The 19,952-nt window shown below is 44.9% G+C and overlaps 1 protein-coding gene across 1 annotated transcript in view; it reads left to right on the plus strand.

The window, feature by feature from the left end:
- Positions 1-19,952, plus strand: part of LOC142302376 (dynein axonemal heavy chain 3-like) — a 2,626,214-nt gene that overhangs the window by 1,087,504 nt on the left and 1,518,758 nt on the right. Inside the window, exon 35 of the mRNA XM_075343433.1 lies at positions 8,897-9,119. Within this exon, the coding sequence (XP_075199548.1) occupies positions 8,897-9,119 (223 nt within the window). The remainder of the gene's footprint in view (positions 1-8,896; positions 9,120-19,952) is intronic.

Raw genomic sequence — 19,952 nt, forward strand, 5'->3', positions numbered from 1 at the left:
CTGCCTGAATCCTGGGCATGCTCTCGATAAGATTTAAGCATGTTTTGACTGTTATCTGATTCCAGTTTTTTTTTCTACACAATCCCAATCTTCAAGCATACTGGTTGACTCACTTGGGTATGTATATAGCTTTATCTTCAACTTCACCCACAATTATTTGATTGGGTTGAGATCTAGGGACTGTGGGGGTTAATTCAGCACCTCTACTTCATTGTCTTGACCAGTATCGACGTATGCTTCAGGTTATTGTCCTGTTATAACACAATGTCATCCTTTTCATACCCATAGTACTCAAGTATATGAAGTAAATTTTCTTGCAGGGTACTTGCATACAGTATAGCAGAACATAATTAAGACCACCATTAATCATGGTCAAGTATTCAATGATTTTGGCTGTCAAATAATTCCATATCACCAGGATTCATCCACTGATCTTGACCGTTCCTTCAATTTCTTTAACCTTTTCACCTACTTTCCATTGTTTCTTTCAGACTTACTTGCATTAATCAGCGCCTAGTCTACTAACTTCCTTCTCATCACTCCAAATCATCAGTATTAATCCTCTACTGTCTAGTATTTGCAAACTTAAGCCAATGCTTCTTATGATGATTTTTAAGTTGAGGCTTCTTCTCCTTTTTCGGGCCACCATTCCAGACTTGTGTAACGTGAGTTGTATGGCACTTGCATGGACATCTGTGATCTCACCATTGCACATTATACAAGCCACCTCCACTGCCGTGTTTGTCACTCTAGATCTGACAGACTTTGAGATGAGCCAATTTGTTGACTCCGATACTTTGCACGGACATCCTCCTTTTCACTTCTGAATGTTGCAGTTTATCAATTTTCCTGGCTGAGATGAGCTGGATAATGGTGTATCTCTTTTCTAGGGGAATCTTCTTCATGGCTGCTCCTTGATTAGAATCAGTAACCTTTTGCTTAGGATTCAATCTAATAACACACTGAGCTATTAAGTAATTTGAAAAGAGGTTGTAATTTCTAGTATAGAAGAACATTTTTTTTCCTCCACTAGAAGCAAAACAGTAACAATGGAGTGCCGTGACAAGTATCTGCCTAACTCATCATATGCTAAATAGTTGCAAGTTAAATTTTTATATGATAAAGCCAAGATGATTGTCTCTAAAATGATGGTACTCTAACATTCGAAGCTGTAGTGGATGGTGAGATATGCAGTCTGAATGTAAGAAGTTCAAAACATTGTTACTCTTTTACTCATCAGTACATACAGTAGTCAGAGGTGTATCTAGGCTTTCCAGCACCCAGGGCAAGAATTCAGTTTGGCGCCCCCCCCACCAAGCAATTTGGGTGGTCGTCATGTGACCAATCACTCATATATGATTTACAGTCATGTGGTAACGAGCGTCTCTTAATAATTCTCTCAATGTTCAATGAGAAACGTATGAAGTAAAGCTAATTGTCACATGCAAGTATGAAAATCACATATGAGTGGAGTGGCCATGTGGTGACCAGTGAGCAGAGCTGAATTGTGACAGTGGGTATATTACAAGCTGTTAGAACTGAGGATACTACACTGCTTAATTTTGTAATTAAAGGGATTGTCCAGATTAGAGATGAAAGTCTGCAGTGAATCTATTCGTGACGTCACGCTTCTGAATTCTGCTCTGCGTCCAGCCTCAGTCAATTCATTTTCATTGAGCATGTCTGTTCAGTGTGTGACCACATCTATGTAAATCGCATACTTCCAGCTTCGTAAGCTTCCACTCTCACCGCCGGCACCAGAGAATCCTGACAGCGTTTAGTGTGCACACTGTGAGAATTCAGAAGTCTGCAGTCACATAGAGTGACACAAGGAGTGACTGCAGACTCATCACAAACTTGGACAACCCCTTTAATGCTCCTAACAACATAAATTAAAACATAGTAACCCTTAACTTGTCAGACGGCACAAGACTTTATTAAAGAGATTGTCCACTACTTTAACACTGAAGGCCTTTCCTTAGGATAGATCCCCAATGACTGATTGTTCAGGATCCGGCACCTGGCACCCCCGCCAATCGCCTGTTCTAGGTGCCGTGTCGGTGGTGGCAGGTGGCCGGAAGTGCTCAGTTCTGGATCTGCTTCGTCTTCAGATAGTGGCAGCAGGTTCCTATTAAAATCAATGAGGCGGATGTGGAGTACCCGGCCGCGGACACCATCAGAGGACAGAGCAGATCCAGAAATAAGCATTTCCAGCCACCTGCATCAAGAGCAGCTGATCAGTGGGGGTCCTATTGCGCTCTCATAAGAAGCAATGCACAAGTGGGACCAAGGCCTAATGATGGGACACAGTCAGTATCACAAATAAACATTTACATTCAGGTACCTTATAGATGTTGTCTCTGAGTCGTTTCTTTCTATTCCACTTGTCCTGACACCATGATGACTTTTCACATCCACATCTCGTCTCTGTAGATGTCCATCTTCTCCGGTGTTCTGCAGCACATCCCATCACGATGCCCCTAAAATAGCAGAATAATTATAATACTTCTATTTAAAAATATCTGCTCTACACTGTGCGCCAGAATAAATAATGCCCCCTCACTTTGTTGTCTGCACAAAATATGACCCACACACTGCCCCTCTTATCTTACATGCCCCACACACTCCCTCTCCTTTCCATACTACTCTTCACACTGTTCTCTCACTGTATCACCCTATACTGCCCAGTCTTTATACTGTGCCCTCTCATCCCACCCCCTCCTCGCTATGGCCTCACACTGTCCTCCAATTCTGCCCCTTTCTATACCACGTCCCTCCACTACCCAGTCTATATTCTGTGCCCCCTCACATTTTTCTCATCCCTTACTGTCTCCTCACTACCTCCTGCGTGTCAATATACTTTTCCACCTAACTCCCCATCCTGCCCACTTGCTCCTCATACCATGTCACTCTTTATTCTGTGTCTTCAAAATTTCTTTCCCATTTGCTCCCCATACCATGTCTGTATACGTCACCCCTCCCTCTCCCCATACATCCCCCTGCATCCTCCCTCTCCCCATACATCACGCCTCATCATTTCTCTCCCCGTACATCACCCCTCATCATTTCTCTCCCCATACATCACCCCACATCATTTCTCTCCCCATACTGTGCCCAAAGATGCTTCCCCCTCCCCAACCTCTCTTCCCACCATACTGTCAAAAGATCGTTCCCCCTCACCCCTACTGTGTCTATAGATACTGGTCCCTCCCATCCTTTCTCCTCCATATTGTCTTTAGATACTGCCCCCTCCCCAACCTCTATCCCCTCATAATATGTCCACTGATAGTTCCCTCTCCCCACCCTCTGTCCCCCCCATTCCATGTGCATAGATACCTCCCCCCTCACCCCATAATGTTCCTCCGTCTTTGTCTTCAGCTCCACACTGAAGCTCATATCAGCGCTCTCTGCCGCCTCTGCGTTGCGGGCCTGACTTCCGGGTCAGCAGTGTGATCAGCTGACTGATCTCATGACAGCCATCGCTCTGACCCGGAAGTCAGTGCCGGCGTCACGGCTCCAATTGTCCTCACGTCTGACAGATACAAGGACAATTGAGCAGTTGGAGCCGCGCGCTGCAGATTCTATGAGTGCGGCTGTCAGCATGACCGCTGCGCTCAGAGAATAGCGGCTCCCAATGCAGAGCAGCAACCGCAGCCCTCTGGGAGACTTTCACAGCGCAGCATCTGGCAGCCGACAGCGCCCCCCTCAAGGTTGCACCTGGGGCAGATGCCCCGCCAGCCCCCCCCTGGATACGCCCCTGCAGTAGTAATGGGATAAAAACCTACAAATTTTAAGCAGTTTAGAAAAAGTTAGGGTAGAATTTTTAAAAAAATATTCTATGCTTTCTTCTATTTAATGAAACTCTTTTATTGAATGTCTGACATATAAAAAACAATGATTCACAACAGTTACAGTGCCCTAAAAAAGTAATCGTACCCCATGATCTTTTTTTACATTTTTTCACATTACACCCAAAAATATTTTTTCAAGGCACTGTAAATGTCGTTATTTAATCATTTCTTTAATTCATGCTTGAAAATTAAATTAAATGAGTTATACACCTCATAATCCGATAATGCTTATTAGATGCAGGTCCACATTTATTTTTGTTTTTGGGAGGCATTGTGTAGTAGTTTTGTTTGGTCACTTCATGGCATGTTTACATAGTGATTTATTTTATCATTATCAGTTATTAGTAATGATGAGCGGACCTTGACTGTAAAAGTCCGGATCTGCACAGGTTATTGCGGGTTACTGGTGCGAGTTATTGTACGGTTACTGCGTGGGTTATTGGTGCGCGAGTGCACTAATACCATGCCCAGAATTCTCAATAGTTATCTTGATCCAGCCATCTGGATAAGCCCTAGATTAGTAATGGGAAGCATCTATGAAACCCCCCATTACTAATCTGTAAGTGTAAAATAAACACAAAAATCCTTTCTTTGAAATAAATTACAAAAAAACTCAGCCTCTCTGACCCCTTTACTAACCCCAAATATCCAGTTCCCATGATGTTTCTGGCTCTGCTACGTACATACTGAAAGCACAGTGTGTGGGCACAGAACATAACCACATGCTGCGGCTTCAGGCAGAGAATGAGCCATAGCATTGAGCACTGACATCACTCAGTTTAATTGCAGTCTAAGCTGGGGGTTCGCACAGGTATTGACAGCAAGTAAACTGATCTCAGGGGACCTCATTAAACTCAGTGACCTCATCTCATCTAAATTCACATAACTGCATCTCCTGGCAGAAAGCCATGTTGTTTTGCCAAGAGATGCAGATTTGGTGCTGAATTGCAGATTACCTTTACTATATTCCTGCACCTAAACTGCAACTTCTGGCAAAAAAAACACATCAAAACACATAATGGTTTTGATGCAATAATGAACCGATTTTTTTTTGCCAGGAGATACAGAGGGTGCCAGGAATATGGTGTATAAATTAATTTCAGCACCAAATCTGCAATCATTGGCATAAAATTGCACATAAACAGTTTTGACATCTTTTTGGGTGTTTTTTTATTTTTTCAAAAGATGCACATTTTTTGTCACTGCCTTACGCCTACAGCATATGGGAAAATCTGTGCCCATGCACTGTGCCTTCAGTATTTATGTTGCAGACCCGGCATTGTCATGGGACCTCGTACGGTTTATGTGGGAATTGGGTGTTTGGGGTTAATAAAGGAATGAAAGAGGGTAGGCTTTTTCTATTTTATTTCAAAGAATGGATTTTTTGGTGTTTGTATTTATTTCTTTTCACTTACAAATTAGTAATGAGTGGAGTCTCATAGACATCTCCCATTACTAATCGAGGGCTTAGTGGCAGCTGTGAGTTGTCATTAACGCCTTATTACCCTGATTGCCACCACACTGAGACAATAAGGATGAGCTGGGTAAAGGGTTGGGATTGTCTCATTTAATGGATGACACAATTCTGGGTGGCTGCAGGTTGCTTTTTTAGGCTGGGAGGCCCAATAACCATGGGTTTCGCCAACCTGAGAATACTAGCTCTCAGCTGTCAGCTTTATCATGGCTGGGTATCAAAATTGGGGGTGGACGGCAGGCTGTTTTTGAAAATTGTTTATTTAAGTATTTAAAAAAAATCTGCATTGGTTCCTCTTAGGCTGCTTTCACACATCAGTTTTTTGCCATCAGGTACAATCCGGAATAAACTAAAAAAATTGGATCCGGCGTCTGTTGCCGCCGGATCCGTTTTTTCCCCCATAGACTTTCATTAACACCGGATTGTGCCGGATGGCCTTGCGTTTCATCCGTTTTTTGCCATTTTACTTGTCCAGCGGCTGGATGAAACGTTGAAGTGAACGTTTTTGTGTCCGGCAAAAAAATGGATCTCGCCGGATCAGACGCCTTGCGGCGTGTTTTATAATGGAAGTCTATGGACGCCGGATCCGGCAAAAAATGGATCTGGCCGCCGGATCCGTTTTTTTGAACTGAGCATGCTCAGTATCACGCTGGATCTGTCAAAAAACTGAAGGAACTGATGGAAAAAACTGATGCAGCTGATCCGTTTTTTCACCGGATCCGTCGCATCAGTTTTTTCGCCGGATCGTGCCTGATGCCAAAAAATTGATGTGTGAAAGCAGCCTTATTTTGATACACAGCCAAGATAATCACAGGCTGATGCATGTAATCCTAGGCTTTATCTGTACTGGGCATTATAATGTGGGGGGACCCTACACCAATCTATTTATTTACTTATATTTACTCAAATATAGACATGCAGACAGCGTCTATTATTGCAAGAAGTCAGACACGGTGTCAGACAGAGTGGGGGCATGGTCTGGCTCCAACAAATCACAGACTGCAGGACTGCCTGTGTGAAGCCCCTGGACTATTCAGGTCATCACAGGTTTCTCCACAAACTGCCCTCCCCATGCAGTATTTAACCCCCCATGATTCTGGGTCTCTATCCTACAGCACTGCCTCCATCAGCATACACAAATCCTTGCACCACACCTGTCAGGCACACCAGTGGGCTGCTTAAGAAGGAATAGGGCCGCCAACCTAGCGGTCAGACAGGGAGGTGGGAGGTGTCAAGTCAGTTCAGTGGTAGCCCTCAAGCTGTAAGGAGCTCTGAGGAAGCTGGGAGTTGGAGCTCCCAGAGGAGAAGTAAACTAGGTCGCAGACGGTGGTCTGGACCTAGAGGAGTCGGACTCCCGGGCGCAGGGGATTGAGGCTGGGTGCCTGGGACTCATCAAGGGGCACAGTCTGCAGCCTGGTGCTATCACCAGTCAGAGACCGAAGGTATGATGGGGTACACGGACCCTAGGGCGGGGAGAAGCTTCAGGCGACCCGGAAATTAACCTGTGGAGGACAGGGCCTTTATGGACTGTTCCCACCAGCTCAGAGATCAGGGGCACTAGAGCAACGAGGGGGATAGGGCTTTCCAAGCAAGCAGCCCACTGAAATCCCAAGTGTGAGCTCCTGAGAGCAGGCTCCTCCACTTAGCCACAGTGGGGAGTGGCACCCGGACAGCTCCAAGCTTCCGGGCCACAATGGACAATCTAAAACTTAGTGCCAGGAGGCAGGTTACGGACCACTGGCAGTACTGTAGGGGACTGGACCCGGACAAGCTCCCCTAGAGAGGCAACGGCATTCAGAGACTTGGTTTACTCTGTTATCAGCGTCTGCTTCAATGCTGAGTGAGTACTCGACTGACCCCTGCTCTGTGTCCCCGCATCACCAACCAGAGTCCCGGGGCCTACCCCTACCCATGGAGGGCAACATCATCTGGCTGCCCCACTCCATCACCCCGGGTACTCCCAACGATAGCGGCGGTACTCCCAATTACCATACACCACGGGTCACGAACTATACCAAATCCCCTGTAAATACTCCCTTTCCATTTGAGTGAGACTCTCGAGCCACGAACGATCACTAACCCCGGATCCAAGCTGTTCGGTCCGTTCCTGGGGCGGCATAGAAGCAGTGCATAGGCATGATGTTAATGAAAGGCCCAAGAAGTAGTGTTAGGGTGGCGTCACACGCTACGATATATCGGGCGATATGTCGTTAGGGTCACGGATTCCGTGACGCACATCCGTCATCGTTAGAGATATCATAGCGTGTGACAGCTACAAATGACTGTGAATGAGCTAAAATACTCACCTTATCGTTGCTCGTTAACACGTCGTTCATTTTCATAAAGTCATTCCTCCTTCTGCGCGCAGTTTGTTCGTCGTTCCCAAGGCAGCACACATCGCTCCGTGTGACACCCGGGGAACGACGAACACAGCTTACCTGTGGCCACCGGCAATGAGGAAGGAAGGAGGTGGGCGGGATGTTATGTCCTGCTCATCTCTGCCCCTCCGCTTCTATTGGGCGGCCGCTTAGTGGCGTCGCTGTGGCGCCGAACATCCCTCCCCCTTCAGGAAGAGGAAGTTCGCCGCCCACAGCGAGATCGTTTGGGAGGTAAGTACGTGTGACGGGGGTGAACGACTTTTTGCGACACGGGCAACAAATTGCTACAAAAACGACGGGGGCGGGTGCGATCGCTCATACGATGTATCGTCCCATGTAATGCCGGCCTTACAGTCGCAGGAGTATTGGTAAGTATAACGTGCCTGCTCTAAACCTCCTAGCCCTTTCTACTACCATTTTAAAGAGCATGATTCAGGTCCACATAGACTTATACAGGGTCTGGCAGTATAAGGCTGACGCTTGACAAAGACCACCAGGTCCAAACGTTGCTGTTACACAACTGATGGAATATGGAATCGTTTTTTCACCCGTAGGAATGCTGTCATCCTTACTATTCATACAGGGGCTGGTGTCCGGCCAGATATTCGAGATTAATTCTGAGCCTGAACCAGGGTTGTTTTTTTTTTCAAATACAGTTGGACCTGCTGGTCTTGGGTATCTACAGGTCTGCCCATCACTAGTTATTAGGTTTTTTTTAGTACTTTATGAGTGCCACAAAAATGATCTTTTAACTCTGGAGGTGTTTAGATGCTCTGCAGAATAAAGGTCAATGTGGCATGACATATAACAGGAGGAGGGGACATTTTAAGACGTGCAAAGCAAATTTGACTGCGATTGCTTCTACTATAATGGATCAGAATATTGTGGAGAATACATATTTTACATTACATTACAAGAATGCAAGTGACAGTAGAAAGGAAAAACTATTTCTGGTTTCCTTTATAATATTCTGTTATTTTACCTCAAAAAGCTTAGCATGTTGTGTTATTCACAAAGTTAAATTAGCTGGTTTCATGCTAATAAAAAACATAGAAAAACTTGACATAAAAGCAAATTATGTCTTTAATGAACATTCTTATGTTCTAATTGTTTGTATAAGTAGAATCAAATTCATTGTATGTTGCATATACTGAGTATACTAATAAAGGTGAAAACAATTTTATTTTTCACAGATATATGAAATGATGCTGGTTCGACATGGATTTATGTTGATTGGAAGCCCACTTGGGGGAAAAACATCAGCACTTAAAGTCCTTGCTGCTGCACTAAAAGATTTGGAAGCAAATGGACTAATGGATGAACATGGAGTGGATTATATTTTTATAAATCCAAAATCAATCACCATAGGCCAGTTATATGGCAGTTTTGATCCAGTGTCACGTGAGTGGATTGATGGTAGGTCTACATTAGTAGTCTTAATGTACCGCCCCGTGCTCGGCAGCCAAGACGCTCGGTTCCAGACCTTCAGTGGGTGACTCAAGGGTCTCCGGACCCAGGGGTCCTGCAGTCACTCCAATCAAAAAGGGGTTTGTGGTTTGGGGATGTAGTTGTACGTCCGGAGCCGTGTTAAGTTCGTGACGCCACCCATGGGATGTGGTGAAGACGGACACCACCACTGCAGGTACGGGACACCCGGGGGAGATGTTGCGCAGCAAGTTGTTAACCCCTCCGTGGGCAGGGATGGTGGCCCTGGACCCGTTGAGGGGATGTTTGGTGGTGAAGGTAGATGGGCGGCCGGAGGGCACTGATGTACTCACTATTAGTAAACACACAAGTCTCTGGTAAACCAAGGTGATGTTGGTCGGTGCCCGCAGCCGGCTGCAGTCTGGTCCCCCACCCGGCTGGTGGTCTCTGTTTTTCTCCCGCACCTGTTTTTCAGGATGGACTACCTGCGCTTGCAACTTCAGGAATTTGCTCCCGGCTTGTGGTTGCCTGAGGAGGCTGGCCCGTGGGATCTCTGAGCCGTGGCGGTGGCTTTCTATCCCCCCTCGTTGGGCGGTTGCCTTCTGTCGGGACTTTGGGTGGGACAGGACCTCTAGTTCTGGCCGCAGTCAGTTAATTAGCTAGCCCCCAGTAGCTTCTGAACCTAGCTTCAGGGTCTGAGTACCCCCCTTTGTGCTCCGGTTTCCGAGTCGGTTCCCCGGGTTGGTACCGGCGGGCTACAACCCTGTCCCGGTCCACCTCGGTTCCACCGAGCCGTCTTCCCGGCTCCTGCAGACAGAGGCCTCCATCTGCCTTCTAGCCTAAGGTACCAGGGCTCCTACCCTGGCACCTGCTCAAATTGTTTTTTCTCTCCACTGCTGGAGCTGCACACAGCTTCAGCCCACACACCTCTCCAACTTGAACTCTAGACTTGTTCTGTTTACTTTCCCGCCCCAGGCTGTCTGAACTCCTCGGTAGGCGTCTTCCAACCGCCTGGTTCCGCCCCCTGGTATGTCCATCAAGCTCTGAGGGGGGTGACTAGGTTTTTATGTGTTTGGCTGTATGTTGCCTATGAGGGACAGGTGTAATGCGGGGCCCTATTTGTGACTACCTGGCCCGGCTAGGGCGTCACATTAATATAAAATATTATTACAATTGTTCTCTATGCACTGACTTAACTTTAAGCTCATTATTGGAGATGAGCCAATATATTCAAAGGATTCAGAATGAGCAGTCACATCAGTATTCTGTAGTTGCTGAATGAGAGGCCTGCAAATCGATTTCCACATTCCATTATCGGCTGCTTCGGTTTTGATTAGCCAGCCTGGCATGTCACAGATCAACAATGGTGTCATTCCAGGTCAGCTAAACAAAAAAAGAAACAAAAAAGGAGCTGCGGATCCTATCAGGTAGGAGGTGGTTCTCAGAGCTCCCATCAAGCAGTCACAGATCACATATACACTATGTCAGCTGGATAGAGCTCCATTCGCTTTGATAAGTATGTTATGAAAAGTATGTGTAGATATATATATATATATATATATATAAATATTTTTTTTTTTTTTTTACCTTGTCATTATGATTTAACTGTTCAGACATTTTCAATCCTATTGCATTTGGTATGTGCGCTACTCCAATACATCAGCAGAATATTAATGATGTTCCACAAGTCAAAAGAGCAAGTACCAAAGCTAATATTAGGAGGACTTTTAGGTGTGCTTACAGAAAATCATTGATGAATATATATTTTTTTTTTTTACATTATTTTCCTATAATGCTACTTAGATGCTATGCAAAAGACAGAAAGAGAAAATCTTTGCATATTACAGTGTTGACCTTCACTCTAGGCAGGAAGAATGTGCTTAAAAATTATCAAGCAATTTCATGCCTTAATTTTAGTTTCTCAGATTGTGCCGGAGGCCACTATAATTGGAATTATTCCAAGATTCAGTCTTGTACCAAATGAGAGTCTGCAGCTCATGCCTGACAATATTTCTCTCCTTAGCTCAGATCGTTTTTAGATACCTTATGTAATACTGCCAGCTGTTATATTGATACAACTATAAATGTAAAAATTGTTTGCTCAGTAGTAATATTTAAACTGGGAAAGAAATATTAATTAAACTTGTATAGGGCCTAATCTTTGCTCCATGTATTAGTACCTCACAGGGTATGATCAGTGCTTCAGCCATTGCCATAGTGAATACCAGGGATAAAAATGTATTAGGGCATACGATAATGAAAGAAGAACAACTAGTCAAGTGAAAAATAAATACTGTTCTTTCATTACTGGCCACTAATGTGTTGTCATATTGCCACATTTGTTGACTGAGATCTACGTAATGATGTACCTTTCCTGCTCGGTGGAAGGTGATTGTTGGAGGACTAGCAAGACTCCCATTGAAGAGTTTATTGTTGGGAGTGTTTTTATCTGTCTACCTATCTATAAAAAAATGGATAGAGGCAGCACTCCAATAGATCAGATGAAAAAAAATGTATTCTTCACTAAATGTCTGAAATTTCAGCTATTTTCAAGCATACAGACATGTGGAATATTGGACTTTTAAATACATACCATATTTGTCGTTTTATAAGATGCACCGGATTATAAGACGCACCCCAAATTTAGAGGAAGAAGATAGGAAAAAATAATTTTTAATGTTAAAATGACGGTCCGTTTGATAATCCAAATGCGTCTTATAATATCTCACCAGGAGGGAGCGGCGGTTGTGGAGCAGCTCAGGAAGGTCACAGAAGGCAGGGTCAGTGATGCTGTGGGCTCAGAGGAAGGGGTGTTGCAGCTCAGGTGAGTCAGTGGATAGAGGGTCGATGATACTGCGGGCTTGGGGGTATCGCAGCGGCAAGCGCCATTGATCTGCCCGCGAACTGCAGGCTCCATTGAATCACCCGCAATTGACAAAATTTACTTCAAGAAAATGGCTGGGGAGGCGGTGTGTGCACAGATAAGACTCCATGGCAATTTTCTTGAAGTCCATTGCATCAATTTGCATGCGACCTGCCTCAGCGGCCATTTTCTTGAAGTCCATCATGTCAACCGCGAGCAATTCAAAGAAACCCGCAGCTCCGCTGTCATATCAATGACGCCACGTCGCCGACCCTTCATCCTGTGACTCTCCTGAGGCACTCCATTGCAGTGAAACCTCCTCCTCCAAGCCCTCAGTATCGCCGACCCTGACTCCTGTGACCCCACTCCACCACCACCGCTCTAGTAAGCTATATCTGGATTATAAGACGCACACCCTTTTTACCCCCAGTTTTGGGAAAAATAGTGCGTCTTATAATCAGGAAAATAGGGTACATAGATGTAAACATTAACATAATTGTCAATAAATAGACTACATGGCATAAATACAGACCAATTCATAGTAGTGCACTGTGTAAATCGGCATTTCATGGAAACTCACCAGAGGTTTGAAATTATATGTGTATAAATTTCATAGCTTTTTAAGATAAAGGTAGTGATGCAGTAAAGGGTATGGTGGTATTTGTGAGATATATTCCTCCTAGCAAGTGCTGTTTACACTAGTGAGCAGCAGGGAAGGGGTGAAACACTGGACTAGACCTTCTCTGCTAGTTTACATTTTGTAGGCAATACCCGAGTTTAACAGCTGCAGGATTAGGACAGCATAAATAGGCAGGCAGAACTTCTCACTTTGGTGGAAGATTGGACTGGAAAGCTGAAGCAGTTTTTGAGGGAATAACATACCTAAGTGGAATGGCATGTCCAGGGCGTATGTTGTTTGACAAACTGGACTTTTGCTTTACATAGGTGTCTGAAGTAACACTGTGGTGTCTGTCCCGCCCCAAGGCTATGGGGTACTCGGTCCCGGGCGGTGTACTACTGGGATGTGTCACTGGGTGGCCGTTGCCTGGTTTCGTGACCATGGGGGTTGGTTTAAAAGGGGTTATATACAGGGGAATGTTCAATAAAGTTTATGTTGTGATGCTATTTGCAGGTTGCAGTTATGGAGATAGAACCGCCGCTGCACAGTCTTTCCGCTGGGGCTGATGTTGACTGCAGCCTGGATGTTGGGCCCTCCACAAGTAGGGCTAGGGCCCCAGGGGGTAGGTGATGGAGTTAGGCGCAGAAAAAAGGTAGGACACACAAGGGGGATGCTGTGTAACTGGTTCTCTTTACTCACAGTGTATGGTAACTGGTACCCGGAGGAAGGCTGGTGTTCACCTCTGGTTCCCTTAGTCCCAGTGCCGGGTTGGTGACCTGGTGGCTTCTTTCCCCTGCACCTCTCTCTAGTTGGTGGGTCCCTGTTACGAACCGGTGCCGCCATAGCCGCAAGCAGCCTGCTGCGGTTCCTGTTGCGCCCAGGCGCCGGCTGCCGTTCTTGGCCGTGCCTCGGGTCGTCCAGTTGGCTGTTCCTTCCACCACGTCTAAGTGTGGAGAGGCGGCTAGTGCGCATGCGTGCGCCGATTTACCCCAGCCAGAGTTTAAGCCCGGTGTTTTGCCTAGTGAGCATGCTCAGCCTGATTGTGTTATGTCTGAGACTAAGTCCTCAGTTCAGGCTACTGAGCATGCTCCCACAATTAACCCTAACAGCCTTTTTGCACAGGTACTTGGACTTCGTGCTGTGTCTAAGTTCTGGGATGTGCCTACTGAGCATGCTCAAACTGATAGTCTACTTTCTGAGCCTGTTGCTCAGGCTACTGGGCATGCTCAGGCACTTAGTGCACCAGAGGCTAGGTCCGGTAAGGACCTCACTGAGCATGTCTGTGAGGTGGCAGGCCCTGATAGGGCAGAGGGTGTCAGGTGTCCTGATGACGTGGCAACTCCGGACTGGCTCGCAGAGGCCCGCCCCTATGATCTGGCACCTCAGTATTGGTTGTCAGATGATGACTGGTGAAGTGTTTGGGGCGTGGCTGCCATGAGGTCATCAATGACGTGGCGGTTCCGGATAGGTCACATGTGACGTCACTGATGACATGGCACTCTGCTATTGGACCTTGGTGATTCCACCCTGGGTTTGGGGCGAACCCAGGTTATAAAAGGGGCTGGAGACAACATGGAGGTGCGCAGTCTTCACTTTTGCTCAGTCAGAGCACACCTCCATGTTAGAGCCTCATTGCGGCATAAGCCTATGTTGGGAAGCGGTAGGTAGGGTTAGGCGAACGGTGCCTGTCACGCCAAGATTCGTGGCTCGGCACATCAGGGTCAGGCACCGTGCTTCCCTCCTGCCGTTCCAGTCTTGCTATAGCAGCCCTGTGGCGTTAACTGGGCTGCGGCTGCTGTGCTTCCTGTCCGATTGTGCCCCCTACGCACACGGACAACGCACCTGCTGCGCCACCTGTCCGATTGTGCCTCCTACGCACACGGACAACGCACCTGCTGCGCCACCTGTCCGATTGTGCCCCCTACGCACACGGACAACGCACCTGCTGCGCCACCTGTCCGATTGTGCCCCCTACGCACACGGACAACGCACCTGCTGCGCCACCTGTCCGGTTGTGCCCCCTACGCGCACGGACAGCGTACCCCAGGACCCCTGTGTAGTTAACAGGGTGTTCCTTATCCTCCTCGGCTTCCCGGTCAACGCTACTGGTGTACCCATCTGGCCTGACGTGTCCTACACACACGTGGCCAGTCGAGAGGTGGCCAGAAACACTAATCGGAGGACCGCTCGGCCTGACGTGTCCTACACACGTGGCCGACAGGGCGCTTTCATGGCGGTCTTCCGGTCAACGCTACCTGGTTACCACCCGGCCTGACGTGTTTCCTGTAGCGCTAGGTGCACCAAAACGCTAATCGGGTTGTCGTCCGGTCTGACGTGTCCCAACACACGTGACCGGTTCCCAGAGTTCCTGGGTTATCTTAGAGCCATCCAGCTCTATAGTCTCCGCCTAACCCTCAGGTGTCAGCAGCTCCTTTGTCATCTGGAGCACGGTGGGCCCCGACTGGCGATTAGGATATATACCCCCTGGTCCTAATCTGCCGGTCCCCCCATAACAGTCCCCGTGGCTTTGAGCATCTGGGGGTCCCCTCCTGTTTGTCTCTCAGTCTCTGGTCTGTACAGCGGGCAGTGTGAACCCTGTAGGGTCAGTGTTCCACCCTGGTTCTACCGTTACTGCTGGTGCCCCTGGACTTCTAAGGTCAGTGAGGTCCTGGATGGTCCCCTCACTGTGCAGATTTTATCAGGTCTGCCTGGAGCATTTGCCTGACTTAGGGCTCTGTACCCCGTTGGTGCTACGGTTCCAGGAGTACTTTGCCGTACTCCACCGGCAACCACATGCCTGGGCCCTCAGGTCACCGTCACACTCCCGTGTCAGTGAAGTTATGTCCGTTCTTTCTCACTTTCACTTACTGTCTAACTGTCCGTCACCTCCCACCTGGTTGTCGTCTAGTGGACTGGATCGGCTCCACCCCTGGGTGGCCATCCATTGGCTCCACTCTAATCTGTCAGCAGTCTGTGGATGGGGAAAACTGGGATTTTAATGTGTTTTGTTGTTACTGGCACTGGTCTTCCAGATCCCTGGGGGTAGGCCCTGCATCTTTGGCAGGATGCAGTACCTTGAAGTGCCCTGATGGGTTCAGGGGCACTACATGTCTTTTGTTTATTACCACTGTGATTAAACTTCTGAGTTTTGGACTTAAAACCTATGTATACTGCTTTATAGCATCCCTGTCATTGCCTACTAGAGCTGACTCCCTACAGTAGACATTAGTCCATTGTTTTCAACCTATAATCTAACAATGTTGATCCAGACAGAGGTTTAAACCCCATGAGGCAGATGATAATAGCCACATATAAGGGAAAAATTCCTTCCCGACTATAAACACAGCAATTGGTCTAGTTCCGTGGATCAATGCCCCATTCTTTTTTGTTAGAAAGGTTAAAAGTCTATCAGCAATTTTTCCATAACTTTACAAAACTATTTTTGTAGGGATCACATCCCATTTGAAGTGGATTTGAGAGGCCCAAGTGACAGAAAATACCCTAAAATGACTCCATTCTAAAAAGTGCACCCCTCAAACTTCTCAAAACCACATCCATCCAAGAAGTTTATTAACCATTCAAGTGCTTCACAAGAACTAAAGCAATATGGAAGGAAATAATGAAAGTTTTACTTCTTTGCACAAACTTGTTAATTTAGCCCTAAATTTTCCATTTTCAAAAGGAGAAAATGCAACATACACGTTGTTGTGTAATTTCTCCAGAGTGTGGCAATTCCTCATATGTGGAAAACTACGGTTTTGGTGCATGTCAAGGCTCAGAAGGAAAGGCACAGCATTTGACTTTTGGTACGCAAAATTGGCTGGAATCAATAGCAGGTGCTTTGTCGCATTTGAGGAGCCCCTGATGTTCATAATCAGTGGAAAGTCCCACAAATGACCCCATTTTGGAAACTAACCTCTTAAGGGAGTTATGTAGATGTTTGGTGAGCACCTTGAACCCCCAGATTTTTTAATATTGAGCCCTGGAAATTAAATATCATGGGTTTTTTTTTTAAACAAATATTACGTTGAAGACCCAAATTTTTAATTTTCACAACTGCAACAGTAGAAAATGGAACACAAAATTTGTTACAGAATTTCTCCCATATGCGGTCAGCAACCTCTTTTCAGACACAGTGCAAGTCTCAGAAAGTAAGGAACACCATATTGGGGTGCAGATTTGACCGGAATGGTTTGCAGGTGTCTTGTCACATTGGCAGAGCATGAGGTGTCAGGACAACAGAACTCCAATTAAGTGACCCATTTTACAAACTACACTCCTTAATACAATCATCTAGCTAAGCATATAAACCTTCATATGTTTCATCATTTGGGCGGTGAAGAAAAAAAATATTACATTTTCACCACTAAGATGTTGTTTTGTCCAGAGATCTTACATTTGCACAAGAGGAAATAGGTAAAAATGATGCATAATTGTTACACAACTTCTCGTGAACATTACAAATCCCCATATGTGACTCTACGGTACTATTTGGCCACACAGCAAGACTCTGGAGAGAAGGAGTGCTATTTGACTTTTGGAGGGCAGAGTTTCTTAGAAATGTTTGAAGTCTACATATACAGAGCCCCTATGTACCAGAAGAGCAGAAACCTCCATCAAGTCAGCCCCATTTGAAAATGGCACCCTTCTGGAAATTCATCTACTGATGTAACGATGACTTTTAACTCCATGGGTGTTTTCCAGAAGCAAGCAGCAATGCCTGTTGCAGACTGAAAATGGAACTCTGCAATTGTACTGCCTTTACTTTGTGCCCAGTTTGAGCTTCTGGAGACCTGAACCCCATAAATTAAGTGGGCTTTCCTGAATACAGTAAAAAAAATACGTGTGGACCCATTTAGGCATTCTGTAGGGCTCAGAATCAAGGGGGGCATTTGGATATGGGAAGTGCAGGTTTTACTGGATTTCTTTACTGGATTTCTTTTGGTGGGGAGGCATAGTGCTTTTCTAGAGCCTTTGTGCAACCAGTAATCTGGAAGCCCTCTAAGTTTCTGTTAACATATCATGGACCTAAGTGGGGACTTGTTTTTGTGTGGGTTGAGTAGAAGCTTTTATTGGTGGCATTTTGGGGTACAGAAAATCTTAGATAAGTTATCATTTATCCTCTGCTCTACACTAAGCAATTACTTTTGGGTTTCTATCCAAATCTACAAAATATGTGATTCAGGTGAAACCCCGATGGATCTATTCACTAATGATGCAGCAGAGATATTCTGGACTCTGTATAGCTTCGGGTCAGCAGTATTTGGCTTTTGAGATGTGCACAAAAGAGGTTGTTGACTGCAGATTTTTTTACGCCGAAAAAGACAGGCATGACCGGATCATTGGCCAGAAAGAGTCCAAAGTGTCTCCATTTGTCTAATTATACGGAATTTTCTGTCTGTGGTTCTGTCTGAATCGCTTATGTCAGAAATTTTCACGGAAACTCTGATACAAGAGCTCAGTGTAGAGCACAGGATAAATGTGCACCGAGCCTTACTGCAATAGTTGGGAGGCAGAATAAACATTTATTTGTTCTGCTTTTCACCATGCGGTAAAAGTTAATAGACAACTTTACTATTTGGGCTGATGTGATTACAGCGATAACTAATTTATACTGGGTTTTTATGTTTGGCTACAGTCGAACACTAAAAAATGTTTTTTTTTGCAAAAAAAAAGTTTTGTAACACATTATTTTGAGAGCTATAATAATTCTATATTTCTGCAGACAGATTCATAGGAGTGCTTGTTTTTTTGCGGGATGAGATGACATATTTGTTGGTATCATTTTCAGGCACGTAACATTTTTTGATTATCATCTATTCTGATTTTTGCAATGCAGAATAAACAAAAATGCAAAAATGATTTTTACAATGCAGAATAACAAGTCAGCAACTTAGAAATTGTTATTTATTTTTTTTTATACCATTCACCGTGTGGTAAAAGTGAAAATACAGCTTTTTTTCTTTGGGTCTGTCCAATTACAGCGATAACATATTTATATCATTCTTTGCTTTGCCACATTTGCACAATAAAAAATTTATAGAAAAAGTATGTTTTTTGCATCACTGTATTTTGAGAACTATAGCTGTTTTATTTTTCCACTGGTGAAGTTATATGGCAGCTTTTTTTTGCAGAACAAGATGACGTTTTCAGTGATACCATTTGTATTTACACTCGTCTTATTTTATTGCGTTTTATTCCACTTTTATGTTGGAGGTATAACGAAAAAGTATTTATTTTGCTATGTTTTTTTACTTATGTTTTTTATGGTGTTCACTGTAGGGGTTAAATAGTGTGACTGTATATTAGATTGTCTCATTCTGGTTATGAAAAATGTTTTGGCACCGTGTTACGCTGGTTTCACATCAGCGTTTTCCTGCCGCACTCGCAGATCCGCCACAAGGACAGTACAGTACATGAAAGTTTACTGGCAAGCTCCGGGAACATGCGGTCATGTGACCAGAGCATGTGACAGCATGTGACCGGGGCTTGCCGCACTGTCTGTGAACTGTATTGTACTGTATTGCCCTTATGCTGGATCCGGCAGCGCGGCAGAATACCACTGATGTGTTTGTGCCCTTAGCCATTCAGGGTACGACAATAGCAAATATGTGTAATTTATTATTTTCTTTTTGTTTTAACATATTCTTATTTATTAGTGTAATAATTTTTGTTAATATTTTTTGTTGTTTTTTGCTAATTTTTTCTTTACTTGTTTACTTAGTCCCTCTTTTGGATTTTTGAACTTTTATTCTTATGATCACTGGTTTCTTGTATTGCAATAAAAATGAATTGTAATACATGAGAATATTTAGATGACAAAGGCAGTATGTCTGTTAGATCTGCTTATGCCCACCATAACTGTCACACTAGAAGGTCATTGTTTGGCCTCCAGGTGCCATGACAACCATTGACTCCCCATGATTTTGTGACAAGGTGCCAATTGAGGGGACAAAGAGAGCTGACTCCCTCCAACAACTTTCCAAATGCTGATTTAATTCATCATTAAGGGGTTAAATGCTTTCATATTTTGTCAATTATTATGTCCCTTGCTGTTCTATTTAGCCAGCCATTGTGGTTTCCTTTTATTTCTAGCTTGTTTATTCCCATAGGATAATTATTGTGCGCAAGTCTTATTCTCGATTTTTATCAAATTGTCCCATTTTCTTTGTGTAGTTATATTTTCAAGAATACTCTTAAAAATAAATAAATAATTGTTGTTCCAGTTTATGTCACTAAGATAATCTCTTTGCCAATAGAAATTAGCATTCCTGAAGTTAAGTCTTTGTAGCCCCTCTACTATACATCTTGTTAAAGCATATTTAAAAATGTGTTATTTTGG

The sequence above is a fragment of the Anomaloglossus baeobatrachus genome, chromosome 4 (assembly GCF_048569485.1).
Source record: "Anomaloglossus baeobatrachus isolate aAnoBae1 chromosome 4, aAnoBae1.hap1, whole genome shotgun sequence".
In the NCBI taxonomy this organism is placed as follows: domain Eukaryota; kingdom Metazoa; phylum Chordata; class Amphibia; order Anura; family Aromobatidae; genus Anomaloglossus; species Anomaloglossus baeobatrachus.